Source organism: Ruditapes philippinarum, unplaced genomic scaffold, assembly GCF_026571515.1.
Source record: "Ruditapes philippinarum isolate M1 unplaced genomic scaffold, ASM2657151v2 ctg1155_1_1_1_1, whole genome shotgun sequence".
Taxonomy (NCBI): domain Eukaryota; kingdom Metazoa; phylum Mollusca; class Bivalvia; order Venerida; family Veneridae; genus Ruditapes; species Ruditapes philippinarum.
This window is the reverse complement of record NW_026855202.1, coordinates 156,951-171,770: the sequence shown is the minus strand read 5'-3', so window position 1 is coordinate 171,770 and position 14,820 is coordinate 156,951. Positions and strand designations below refer to the sequence as shown.

At 33.2% G+C, this 14,820-nt stretch overlaps 1 protein-coding gene across 1 annotated transcript in view; it reads left to right on the top strand.

Annotated features, from left to right (window-relative positions):
• Window positions 1-14,820, top strand: part of LOC132742470 (DNA ligase 1-like) — a 32,440-nt gene that overhangs the window by 818 nt on the left and 16,802 nt on the right. The window contains exons 2-5 of the mRNA XM_060730901.1: window positions 1,552-1,729; window positions 2,817-2,966; window positions 3,465-3,499; window positions 9,427-9,483. Of these exons, the coding sequence (XP_060586884.1) occupies window positions 1,565-1,729; window positions 2,817-2,966; window positions 3,465-3,499; window positions 9,427-9,483 (407 nt within the window). The 5' untranslated portion in view covers window positions 1,552-1,564. The remainder of the gene's footprint in view (window positions 1-1,551; window positions 1,730-2,816; window positions 2,967-3,464; window positions 3,500-9,426; window positions 9,484-14,820) is intronic.

Below are 14,820 nucleotides of genomic sequence, written 5' to 3'. Positions count from 1 at the left end.
ATGGCATACATTCCAGCTTTACTGGTGGAGGAAGACCTTACTAGCCAGGTGCTCTACCGTGCATTACTTTATTATAAGTACCTTATAAACTTGAAATTTACACAAAATTACATAACATTTTATCAGACAGGGAAAATGTTAAAAGTTCAAAAACATTTACAATTATTGCAATATATCCTGTGTGACTTATATGTACCCTGGTTTTGAGACATTTTCTCATCTGCTAATCAAGAACTGACATGAACACAATTTCATATTCATGGGATAATCTACAACTAAAAAAAAAAATTGAACGTTTTTAAAACATTATTAGTAAGCAAATACCAACAATTTAGAAGAATCTTTCTGAAAATGCCCGTCAACTTAAATCATTTGAATTTGAAGAAGCACCGTCTGTAAAATCATCAAAATGTCTCACCCATACAACTGCAATTTTTTGTGAGGAAAAGATCATTGATATATAAAACCTATTTCCTGCCAGTGCCTCCTTACCAGTTAAGATTGAAGATTGATCAGTAAGTGATCTCAATATTGGCCCAACATAAAACCATGATAGTCCAATAAGGTTAGATTTACTGCATTGGTCTCCAGCACTCCAATTTAAAGGTCAAGGTCACATTCATATGTCCGAAGTTGTGATACAAATTTTTCCTAATGATGATGATGATGTGTCACACATAAGTCAGATGGTCAGATCACAATTTCATGTCAAAGGTCATGATATGAATTTAAGTTTTCCGTCTTGACCTAGTACGTCAAAAATGAAGAAACGTATAGGAAATATCTTGAAAAATCTAGTTTTCCTTTTGTACCTTAGTATGTCAACAATGGAGAAACATATATCTAGGAAATATCTTTAAAAATCTACTAATCTATAATGATTTACAAAGATTTAAAAAGCATTATGCTAATTAGAAAAGTTCTTATTTTCATGTGAAATACCATATCTTACAGTTAATTAAGGTTAAACACAAGTCATGTTCTTTTATAGTAATTTTCATGTATCTAAATATTGGGCTTGATAGCATTGAACTTCTGTTGAATTGTAAACTGTAAATAAATTGTTTCTAATATTCTGAAGGCATTAAGTCAGTAAAACTAAAATTTTGTCTCTCTTTGTAAAAAAAAATGTGGATTGATCTACAATGGGCACATTTTCAACAAGTATTTCAAATATTAATAAAAGCAATAGAAATGTTTCATTGAGATATTCTTAAATAGTGCTTGAAAAAAACAAACTGTTGATGAAGTCAGAGAGATTTAAAAGTTTGAGCATTTATACGATGAATATTTTGTCCTAGAACAATTTACTATCTGCCTTACAAATATATGTAATATGGGATTATGTATCTCAAACTTGTCAGAGCAACATGTTAATGATTTTTTTATTATAATCATTTTGTGGTTCAAGTTGTTATGTCTGATACTAGATACTATCAACTTAATTATTTATTATATATTACAAACCTACCAATTCACTTTAATTTACAATTGAATTGTATTAAAAACTGTAGATGAACATCATTTTTTTTATCATTTTCATCCTTATAGGTAATCTGCAAGCATGGCAACACAAGAAAAAGAGAAAATCAAGGTCAAACATCTTGAAAAAGCCCTTGTGAAGTTACTTGATGAAGTGAAACAGAAGAAAACAGATAACCTTTCTAAGACTATTCGAAAAGACAACATGTCTAAGACATTATCTGACCTACATGAGCGTTTGAAAAAGGTTTGATGTAGCTCAAAATATTACTCAAAAAAGTTTCCATTACACTTCATAAAAGAATGAATATCCAATATTTAGCTTGACTTTCCGAAGAAATAAAGCTATTGCAACAGCCATTTGTCGTTGCCTTTGCTGTTGCCATATTCATTTTGTCATCCACTTTTATGCAGAATACAAAAATGGGCTCCATCTGTCGGTCCCTCAGTTCATTTGTCTCTTATTCCACAACACTTATGCACGGTCCTTTCATCAGTTTTTCACCATGGAATTTTTAAAAAACTTGGTTAAAATGTTTGTATTAATAAGACAAGGTGGAAGCCACACTTAGAGATCAAAGGTCATTGTTGTTTGATGAAAAGTATGTTTTTGTCAGCTTTATAACTTTTTCTTATAACTTTTTCATCCAATTAGAGATTTTAATATAATTCAAGACAAATGCTCATTATTATAAGACCATGTGTCATGCACAGTGACACACCCAGACCATACCTCTAAAGTCAAGGTCACACTTGGAGGTCAAAGCTTAATATGGTTTGTTATACAGGATTTTGTGTTGATTCCACAACTGTTCTATTCATGTCTGGATTTTGAAATATGTTTGTACAGATATTCACCATTTAAAGATAGTGAGTCATGCACAGTGTATAACTCCATCTTGTATAATATTTGAACTATCTTCCTTTATGAACTTAATATTTTCAGTGATAAAAAAGCTGCTAATATGTATTTCAAATGCAATATACACAAGAGTAATATTTCATTATATTTCTATGATAATTCGTAGAATTTTTCTATAGAAAATAAAAGAAAAGTATTTGAAGGTCACGGTGAAATTTTCATGTGCAAATGTGTCCAGGAATATTTCAGTCTGATAAAAATGGATGAGGATTGTTTGTTTAATGCAGTTATTGAACAAACCACATAATGTTTACCTACTTTTCAACACTTCTATAGCTGGTGTTTAATTTTGAACAAAACATCATTCTGTTTTTGTTAGTGAATGTAAACTATGATTGATAAATAAAGTCTGCATGTAAGATCGAAGTCACTTATATACTAATGCACTAAGTACCATTACTTGACATTTCAGGAAAATTCTGATAGTGAATTTCTAGAAGGTGATAAAGGAAAATCATTGGTATTAAACATAAGAGAGTGGGAATATTTTGAAAATCTGCCAGTGGACTTCAAACAGTCTATATCAGCATTTAAATTTGAGGAAAAGAAACTTGCTGATAAGGTATTTTATTTTGTAAAATTTTAAGCTTTAGTATTCAGCAAAATTATGAATTGGACTGTCCCACGTTGCATATTCAACAATTGTTCTTTTACAATGAAATATCTATTTTATCATCAAAATTTTTAATCATAAAAATAATTAACCATATAAATATTTAATTCAAGATTTAACATAATTATGCTATGTTATGTTTAATCTACTTTGCTGAAAATTGATAACATTAATAACACAGTAGTGACACTTTTTACAAAAACTACAGAACAAATTCATAAATTAGGTAACTACCTTTATTTAAGATACCGTAGGAGTCATTATCTTTGGCTATAAATCAATATTTGAAATAAAATCTAAAAAAAAAATTCAAACTCATTTAAGTATGGAAATTGGGAAATAGAATATACTATATTGTACATACTTTCTTTGGTTCTGTTTTTTCACTATTATTTTGTGTTGAGTGCTGTTTTGAGAAGATATATAAATGAAAAAATTCTTTTTTAGAAACATGGAGATGTAAAAAATCCTCCAACGCCGTCGTAAGTGAAATTTTCTTATATCAAATTATTAATTTTATTTTTATATCTCATAGATTACTAAAGTAGATATTAGTGGACAATATGGCATGTATATGCATTGTGTAATATTGTGTTAGCTGGTAAGCAATAGCATTGCACATAATAATGTAAGTTATGCTTCTTTAGAATAGTTGAATTAAATTAGAAATGTTGAAGACGGTTGCAGCTTACAGGTACACAACTTTAAAGTATGATTGCCTGATTTTCTAATGAAATAAAATGCTTATTATAAGCATAAAATCTTTGATAGTAAAACCAACAATAAAAAAATGAACAGCATAGCCTTTCTTATAAGACTTAACACTTACAAAGAGGGATAAGTCCGCACCACATTTTTATGTTAATGTATTGTAGATTTATCTCCCTTGCTTATATACCAAATGTACATGTCTTTGTATATTAATAATTTTCTTATAGGCATTTACGCATAAAAAATGTATTTATGTCAAACATTGCAAAATTTTTGTTCTATTTCCAATATTCACACTATATTCATATTATTTCAGTTGTATATAATATGATTAATATATTCAAGTTTCATATTATATATTGCGTAGTTAATAAATTATAATATTCTTTTGATATATTTGTTGCATCTGAAGAAAATATGTATTCAATAACATTAATGTTATTTATGATTGTTGTCTAAAATATTGTGTTTTATTGATTGAGATTATTATACACTTTATACACTGTGAGTGCAATACAGAATTCTATAAAACAAGTACATTGATGGTTGATAAACTTGGAACACAGGTTTTTCAGTTGTTTACATGTCCTAAAGAATCAGTATGGTACATATAATGTTTATTTCACACATTCAATTTTTAAGAAAAACACATCAAATTTAAGAAAACTCTCAGTACTTTATTTAAAGATACAGTTACTTCAAGTACAATATGGATTTGATATAGAACTTTTGGACTTGGGAATTGAAAGGAAGGCTAAATAGAGTACCTTATGGGATTGATATTGTATTTTTAACTCGGAAAATGAAAACAAGGATAGATGGAGTACAAGTTGCATATGATACAATTTTTTTTGGACTTAATTGAAATGAAAACAAGGCATTAAAATTGATAAGATTGGATCCAATAATATTTATATTGAAACATCATGTGTAGCATATACAAGAAGTTCATTGGTCACATTTTATACAGTGTGAAATAATTGAAAATGACTTTGGTATTATGAAAAACATTTATTTTATATGTGTACTTTAATACTGAGATAGAACAATAACTCATAACACACATGATTTATCTGGCTGTCTCAAATCAAAGTCAAAACCCTGATTGTAAAAGATTTTCAGTAAAGGGCGCCTTTACCTGGATGCTGCCATTTCCAATATGAGTGAGCCTATATTCTATTTACAAGTTGTCATCCTATTTCAAAAGTCAAATTATCCAATAGATATTTTTCATTGTACCTCGAATATTTTCATGCAAACCATTTTTGGCCGGGTTGCACTGGTGCAAACTCAGGTTATAGTATGGTGAATGTCGGGCGGCAGGCGGGCGGGTGGCGGGCGGGCGGTGGGTGGCGGGCGGGCGGTTAAAAACTTTCGTAACAGTTTTCTCGGCAACTACTTATCACAGCCTCTTGATATTTGGTATACAGCATCAACACATGGTCCCATACCGTGGGATTTGATTTCAGGTCTGTCGCTCACCCACTTCCTGTTAAATTTTCAACATTAATGGTCAATGGCAGGAAATTTTCGTAACAGGTTTCTCAGCAACTACTCATCACAGCTTCTTGATATTTGGCATACAGCATTGACACATGGTCCCATACTGTGGGATTTGGTCAATCGCAACTACTCCGCCCTTTCCGTCGGTCTTCGGATAAGGACCTCGAACACAATAGTATGAATACACAGAACGGATGCGGTATTTTGGTCTAACCTACGTTAAGAAACTAAACATGTCAACAAATAGTAATTTAATGCTTGGAGTTGTTTACAAGTTTATTTCCAATATATGTAGTAAAGGTTCACCTAAAATAAGTGATATCATAGGTACAAAAGCAAACAATTCATTATTTATATATTTATTATCATGGTTGTAGAAACCGAAAGTACAAAAAACCAACCTGTTGACATTTCGTCGGATTTGTTTGAAAATTGAACATCAGTGGTCATATTTAAATAACAAATTGTTGTCAGACATATTTTCAAGCAAAAGAGTACCGGAACAGGCATTAGATGTCAAATATATACATTTGTTTTACATTATCTCTGTTTCTGTTTACATCTGAAACCACGTGGTAGAACTACTTTCAATCCGTATTGTTTCCGAGGCTAATATTATAGATAATAGCCGAGGCAGTTCCGAATGGGATTTGGTTTCAGGTCTGTCGCTCATCCACTTCCTGTTTACCGACTTAGTTAAATTTTCGACATTAATGGTCAATGGTAGGAAATTTTCGTAACAGTTTTCTCAGCAACTACTTATCACAGCCTCTTGATATTTGGCATACAGCATTGACACATGGTCCCATACTGTGGGATTTGATTTCAGGTCTGTTGCTCATCCACTTCCTGTTTACCGACTTAGTTAAATTTTCGACATTAATGGTCAATGGTAGGAAATTTTTGTAACAGTTTTCTCAGCAACTACTTATCACAGCCTCTTGATATTTGGCATACAGCATTGACACGTGGTCCCATACTGTGGGATTTGATTTCAGGTCTGTTGCTCATCCACTTCCTGTTTACTGACTTAGTTAAATTTTCGACATTAATGGTCAATGGTAGGAAATTTTCGTAACAGTTTTCTCAGCAACTACTTATCACAGCCTCTTGATATTTGGCATACAGCATTGACACAGGGTTGCATACTGTGGGATTAGATTTCAAATCTGTCGCTCATCCTTTTCCTGTTTATCTATTTAGTTAAATTTCCAACATTAATGGACAATGGTAGTAGGAAATTTTTGTAACAGTTTTTGCAGCAACTACTTATCACAGCTTCTTGATATTTAGCATACAGCATTGCCTCATGGTCCCATACTGTGGGATTCGATTTCAGGTCTGTCGCTCATCCACTTCCTGTTTACCGACTTAGTTAAATTTTTGACATAAATGGTCAATGGTAAACATTTTTTGTAACATCACAGCCTCATGATATTTGGTATACAAATGCAACCCGGCCTTTTCTGTCTTTGACCCATTTTTTAGCTCACCTGTCACAAAGTGACAGGGTGAGCTTTTGTGATCGCTTTTCGTCCGGCGTCCGTCTGTCTTCCTTCCGTCATCCGTCCGCCCGTAAACTTTTACTTTAAATGACATCTCCTCATAAACCGCTGAGCCAATTTCATCCAAACTTCACAGGAATGTTCCTTTGGTGGTCACCTTTAAAAATTGTTTAAAGAATTTAATTCCATGCAGAACTCTGGTTGCCATGGCAACCAAAAGAAAAAACTTTAAATATCTTCTTTTAAAAAACCCAAAGAGCTAAAGCTTGGATATATGGCATATAACATTTTCTAAAAAGTGTTTACCAAGTTTGTTCAAATAAATGCCCTGGGGTCAAAATTGGCCCCGCCCCAGGGGGTCACTGATTTTCCCTATATGCATATAGTAAAAACTTAAAAAATCTTCTTTTAAAGAACTCAAAGAGCTAGAGCTAAGATATTTAGCATGAAACATCTTCTCATGAGTGTCTACCAAGTTTGTTCAAATAAAAGCCCTGGGGTCAAAATTGGCCCCGCCCCAGGGGGGTCATTGATTTTTCCTATATGCATATAGTAAAAACTTAAAAAATCTTCTTTTAAAGAACCCAAAGAGCTAGAGCTAAAATATTTAGCATGAAACATCTTCTCATGATTGTCTACCAAATGTGTTCAGAATAAAAGCCCTGGGGTCAAAATTGGCCCCACCCGAGGGGGTCATTGATTTTCCCTATATGCATATACAGTGGAGCCTTGCTAATCCGAACCCTTCTAATCCGGAATCCTTTCTTATCCGAACAAAGTGTCCAATCCCGATTTTATTCATTCTATTTTCAATAGTAAAAAACCTTTCGGATCTGGAACCTGTCTACTCCGAATTCCGGACGATTTTTTCAATTTTTGTTCTTGTTTTACTCTAAAATTTACCTCTCGGATCCGAACAGATTTTGCCAAATGTCACACCTTCATTCAAAATAACAAATAATCACACAATTTACAGGACAAACATACACCAAACTGATAGGTGTTATTTTGCTTGATTAATGGGTGAAACTTATGATCTGTTAAGGTATGAAAATTACACTTAGCTTGCCTTGATATTTTCTATAATTGCTTAATTGATTGTTTTTCGTCAGCTTCTATAAATATTTTGATATAATGCAATAGAAATATCTTTTAATCCTTTGTATAGGATTCAGTGATACGTGATTAAGTAATGGAAATTAATGAAAGCTGTCAGTGAATTCGGATAGTCGCTGAATCGGATACGAGTAAACAACAATTAACAAATGCTGGTACGAATATCAAATCATGTCTCGGCCTCCTGTTTAACATCGTAGGTTAACTTACCCTTGAGGACATAATATTTTTGCTTATTGATTTATTTTTTATTTCTTTATTTTTGTATTCACATGTACATGTATTAAAATGAACGATAAGAGACTGCAAAAATAAAATATCTAAACTGCAATTCCATATGCATTCCCATTTTTTTTCCTTCAACTTTTTTGCAAATAACATGAAAAAAACATGTTAAAAACTTCCTAATTCGGAAACCTTTCTAATCCGGAAACCTTTCTAATCCGAACTTTTCTTCTGGTCCGGACGAGTTCGGATTAGACAGGTTCCACTGAAGTAAAAACTTTAAAAAATCTTCTTTTAAAGAACTCAAAGAGCTAGAGCTAAGATATTAATTAGCATGAAACATGTTCTAATGGGTGTCTACCAAGGTTGTTCAAATAAAAGCCCTGAGGTCAATATTGGCCCCGCCCCAGGGGTCATTGATTTTCCTTATATGTGTATAACAAAAACTTAAAAATCTTCTTTGAAAAAACCAAAATAGCTAGAGTTTAGATATTAAGCATGAAACATCTTCTACTAAGTGTCTATATTAAAGTTTGTTCAAATAAAAGCCCTGGGGTCAAAACTGGTCAACCCCAGGGGTGTCATTGTTTTTAACTATATGTGTATAGTAAAAACTTAAAAAATCTTCTTTTAAAAAACCCAATGAGTTAGAGCTTAGATGTTAAGCATGAAACATGTTCTAATAGGTATCTACCAAGTTTGGTCAAATAAAAGCCCTTGGGTTAATGTAAGCCCTACCGGGGGGGGGGGGGGGGAGAGGGGTGGAGAGGTCCTTGTTTTTCATTATATATGTATAGTAAAAACTTAACATCATGAAACATCTTCTAATGGATGTCTTCCAAGTTTGTTCAAATAAAAGCCCTTGGGTTTAAACTGGCCTCGCTCCGGGGGCCTATATATAGGTGAGCGACCTCAGGGCCATCATGGCCCTCTTGTTTATTTATATAACCTAGATATTATTTATACAAAAATTAATGAAACATTAATTGAATACATATTTTCTTATGATGCAATTAATATTTTACTGAATAGAATTGATAAAGAATTATAGAACATATTATAAAATTACATTGTGTACAATTAAAACATTTGATATCAGAACAAAAAAGGAGAAAATTTGCAATACAGAATATGTTAGTGTACCATAACTTAGTTTTAATTAGATAAAGTTAGAGTTGGAGTAAACTAATGCATTGAAAGTTAATAGCTTCTATTTAATATTGCTCCCATTTATTTCTTAACTTGTTATAATAATGTGCTTGCTAGTTATTCATAAAGCATATCTATATGAAATTGCTTGACTATATTTAATTAGAATGTATGAAAATAATGATCAGTAATTATTTCAGGTCTCCAAAATGCAGTCGCACTGAAAACCAAAGCGTAGATGTAGGATCTGCACCAGTGTATGTTAAAATTCAATGATTAAATTAGCTTAAAGGCACATTATGCCTCAGAAATCAATTTTTAGCTCGACTTTTCTATGAAAAGGGGAGCTATCCTACTCGCCCCGGCGTCGGCGTCGGCGTTAGCGTCGGCGTTGGCGTCACACCTTGGTTAAGTTTTTCGTACCACCCCACTTTATTTCAGAAGTATTACAAGTATGGCTTTGAAACTTACCATACTTGTTCACCATCATAACCTCCATCTACAGACAAGAGTACATAACTCTGTCAAGGTTTTTGACAGAATTATGGCCCTTTTTTGACTTAGAAAGTGTATTGAGCTTGGTTAAGTTTTTTGTACCACCTCACTTTATTCAAAACCATTGGAGGTATTGCTTTGAAACTGACCATACTTGTTTACCATCACAACCTTCATCAACAGACAAGAGGACATAACTCTGTCAAGGTTTTTTGACAGAATTATGCCCCTTTTTGACTTAGAAAATACATTGAATATGGGTAAAATCCACTTATTGCCTTAACCCTTTGAGATATTGCTTTGAAACTTTTAATGCTATTTCACATCATTACCCCCATCTGTACGCAAGAGAAGGTAACTCTGTCAAGGATTTGTTTTAAAAATTAAGGCCTTTTATCGACTTAGAATCTTGGTTAAGTTTTTAGTACCAGTCCACTTTTTGACTGAACTGTTTGAGATATTAATTTGAAAGTTGGAATACTTGTTTACAATCATGATTCCCAAACATGTCCAGGAGAAGGTAATTCTGTCAAAGATTTTATTTGAATTATGGCCCTTAACTGTCAATGTTTTGTATTATAGGCAAGCACTAAAAAACTTAAAAAATCTAAAAAAATTCATTCCTATCCACTTGTTCACTTTACCATAAATTATGTCATATAAACATTGCTGTAATATTCAAGGGTATCAAACAACTAGTTCACTTTAAAAATACAGAGATTCTTGTATTGCCTTTTACTGCAAAAACTTTTTTTATTGGCAAGCAATAAAAAAGTCGAGCGCGCTGTCTTACGGACAGCTCTTGTTTATGCTCCCCTAAGGGTGAGCGTATAGTCGCCGTTTTGTCTGTCCGTCCGTCCACTTTTCTTGTCCGGGACATAACTTTGAAACAACAAGTGGTATCAACATGAAACTTTGTAGGTAGATAGATCTCATTGAGTAGGTGTGCATTGCACAAGAACCGTAACTCTGCCTTGCCTAATTTTTGAATTATTGCCCTTTGCTTATTTTTACATTTTGAACTTTGTCTGGGACATAACTCTAAAACTATAAGAGGTATCAACATGAAACTTTGTAGGTAGATAGATCTCATTTAGTAGGTGTCCAATACACAAGAACTGTAACTCTGCCTTGCCTAAATTTTGGCTCACTAGAGCCGAAGGCTCAGGGTGAGCTATTAGTATCAAAGGGGGATACTCCGGTGTCTGTCGTCCGTCATCATGCATCAACAATCGTCTTCTTCTCTGCAACTGCTGGGGCCGATTTACTTCAAATTTGGTCTGTAGCATCCTTGAGATAGTCACACTTGAGTTTGCTCATGTCATTTCAATTGGCCCCTTTTAGGGGTCAACAGAGCTAAAAATAGAAAAAATTCTTCAACTACAGAACTAATTGATGGATGATCACCAAACTTTGTCTGTAGCATTCTTGGGTAGTCTTTTATCAAAGCTGCTCATATTAATTTGATTGGCCCCTTTTAGGGGTCTCTAGGGCTAAAAATAGAAAAACCTTTAAACATCTATATCTAGAGACCTATACTGTGCTCCTCTTAGTTCACGGTACTTAACACTTTAAAACAGTAAAGAACACAAACAATAAACTAATGCACTACAAAAACTGTCATAAACTGTATTATTTAGTCATTTTTCTGCTATATGACACAAGGAAACAACAATATTTTCAATCAAAATTAGTTTTAATTTGTCAGATGTAAACCGTGTGTCGGCCATTTTGAAAACAGTATGTCATCATTTATCTCGCGGTAATGGTGTTTTATTTCAGTTTTTCATGTTTCAGTTAAAATTTCTTTAAGTTATTTTGCATAATTTTAAATATTAAAAATATTTTTACATTGTAACTCAAAATTTATTTTTTCAACGAACAAGAACATTTAGAAAATGATGATTGTTTCAGACGTATGCACAAATTTAATGGACTATTGTTGTTTTTTGCAGAAGTTTGTAAAATGTTGTTCAGTTTTACGTAAAAATCTGTAGATTTAAAACATTTTACACAAAAACTTTGTTGTTAAGGTGTTTGAATAAAATATATCAATTCTGACCAATTATAACAATGGTCACATGAAAATATGCCATTACCGTGAGATAAGTGATGACGCGGAATTAGTGATGTTGAGTATAATTGATGGATGATCACCAAACTTTGTCTGTAGCATTCTTGGGTAGTCTTGTATCAAATTTGCTCATATTAATTTGATTGGCCCCTTTTAGGGGTCTCTAGGACTAGAAATAGAAAAACCTTTAGACATCTTTTACAGAACTAATGGATGGATGATCACCAAACTTTGTCTGTATTATTCTTGGGTAGTCTTTTATCAAGTTTGCTCATATTAATTTGATTGGCACCTTTTAGGGGCAGCTTAAGCTAAAAATAGAAATACCTTTAAACATCTATATCTAGGATGATCTCCAAACTTTGTCTGTATCATTCTTCGGTAGTCTTATATCACGTTTGCTCATATAAATGTGATTAGCCCCTTTTAGGGGCAGCTAAAGCAAAATATAGAAATACCCTTAAACGTCTATTTCTACAGAACTAATTGATGGATGATCACCAAACTTTGTCTGTAGCATTCTTGGGAAGTCTTATATCAAGTTTGCTCATATTAATGTGATTGGCATCTTTTAGGGGCAGCTTAAGCTAAAAATAGAAATAAAAATAGAAATAAATACCTTTAACCATTTTTTTCTACAGAACTTATTGATTGATGATCACCAAACTTTGTCTGTAGCATTCTTGGTGTAGTCTTTTATCAAGTTTGCTAATATTAATTTGATTGGCTCCTTTTAGGGGTCTCTAGAGCTAGAAATAGAAAAAGCTTTAAACGTCTTCTTCTATAGAACTAATTGATGAATGATCACCAACTTTTGTCTGTAGCATTTGTAGGTAGTCTTTTATCAAGTTTGATAATATTAATTTGATTGGCCCCTTTTAGCTAAAGCTAAAAATAGAAATACCTTTAAATGTCTTTTTCTACAGAACTAATTGATGGATGATCACTAAACTTTGTCTGTAGCAGTCTTAGGTACGCTTTTGCAAATTTGCTCATATTAATTTGATTGGCTCAAATTTAATATCAGAAAATATTGACAATGGATAATTTCAAACACTGGAAAGCAGTTGTTTCTGGTGAGCAACTCAGGGCCATCATAGCCCTCTTGCCCTCTTGTTGAATTATTGCACTTTGTTTATTTTTACACTTTGAACTTTGTCCGGGACATAATTGAGTTATCAACATGAAACTTTGTAGGTAGATAGATCTCATTGAGTAGTGTGCAGTGCACAAGAACTGTAACTCTGCCTTGCCTAATACTTGAATTATTGCCCTTTGTTTATTTTTACACTTTGAACTTTGTCCGGGACATAACTCTTAATCTATAACAGTTATAAATTTGAAACTTTGCAGATAGGTAGATCTCATTGAGTAAGTTCACAGTGCACAAGAACAGCAACTCTGCTGTGCCTAATTTTTGAATTATTGCCCTTGTTTAGCTCACCTGTCACAAAGTGACAGGGTGAGCTTTTGTGATCGCTTTTCGTCCGGCGTCCATCCATCCGTCCGTTAACTTTTACTTTAAATGACATCTCCTCATAAACCACTATGCCAAATTCATCCAAACTTCACAGGAATGTTCCTTTGGTGGTCACCTTTAAAAATTGTTCGAAGAATTTAATTCCATGCAGAACTCTGGTTGCCATGGCAACAGAAAGAAAAACTTTAAAAATCTTCTTTTAAAAAAAACGTAAGAGCTAGAGCTTAGATATTTGGCATGAAACATGTTCTAGTGAGTGTCTACCAAGTGTGTTCAAATAAAAGCCCTGGGGTCAAAATTGGCCCCGCCCCAGGGGGGGTCATTGATTTTTCCTATATGCATATAGTAAAAACTTAAAAAATCTTCTTTTAAAGAACCAAAAGAGCTAGAGCTAAGATATTTAGCATGAAACATGTTCTAATGGGTGTCTACCAAGTTTGTTCAAATAAAAGCCCTGGGGTCAAAATTTGCCCCGCCCTGGGGTCATTGATTTTCCTTATATGTGTATAGCAAAAACTTAAAAAATCTTCTTTGAAAAAACCAAAATAGCTAGAGTTTAGATATTAAGCATGAAACATCTTCTAGTGCGTGTTTACAAAGTTTGTTCAAATAAAAGCCCTGGGATCAAAATTGGCCCCGCCCCGGGGGTCATTGATTTTCCTTATATGTGTATAGCAAAAACTTAAAAATCTTCTTTCAAAAAACCCAAATAGCTAGAGTTTAGATATTAAGCATGAAACATCTTCTAGTAAGTGTCTACAAAGTTTGTTCAAATAAAAGCCCTGGGGTCAAAACTGGCCCTGTCCCAGGGGTGTCATTGTTTATAACTATATGTGGATAGTAAAAACTTAAAAAAATCTTCTTTTAAAAAACCCAATGAGCTAGAGCTTATATGTTTAGCATGAAACATCTTCTTATGGGTGTCTACAAAGTTTGTTCAAATAAAAGCCCTTGGGTTAAAATTGGCCCTGCCGATTGTGGGGGGAGGTCATTGTTTTTCATTATATGTGTAGTAAAAACTTAACATCATGAAACATCTTCTAATGGATGTCTTCCAAGTTTGTTCAAATAAAAGCCCTGGGTTTAAACTGGCCATGCTCCGGGGGCTTATATACAGGTGAGCGACCTCAGGGCCATCATGGCCTTCTTGTTTATTTTTACACTTTGAACGGGATGTAACTCTAAAATTATAAGAGATATCAACATGAAACTTTGTAGGTAGATAGGTCTCATTGGGTAGAAGTGCAGTGCTAAAGAACCATAACTCTGCCTTGCCTTATTTTTAAGTTTATAACTTTTGTCCGGGACATAACTCTAAAACTATTAGATATATCAACATGAAACTTTGCAGGTAGATGGATCTCATTGGATAAAACTGTAATTCTAAAGAACCTAAACACAGCCTTGTCTGGTTTTGGAGTTATTGCCCTTTGTTCATTTTTACACTTTGAATTTTACCTGGGACATATAGTCTGATTTTATTGACCTGTCAATTATGAATACATTACAGGACTCATTTAAATATTCGATCCCACTTCGGTTTTG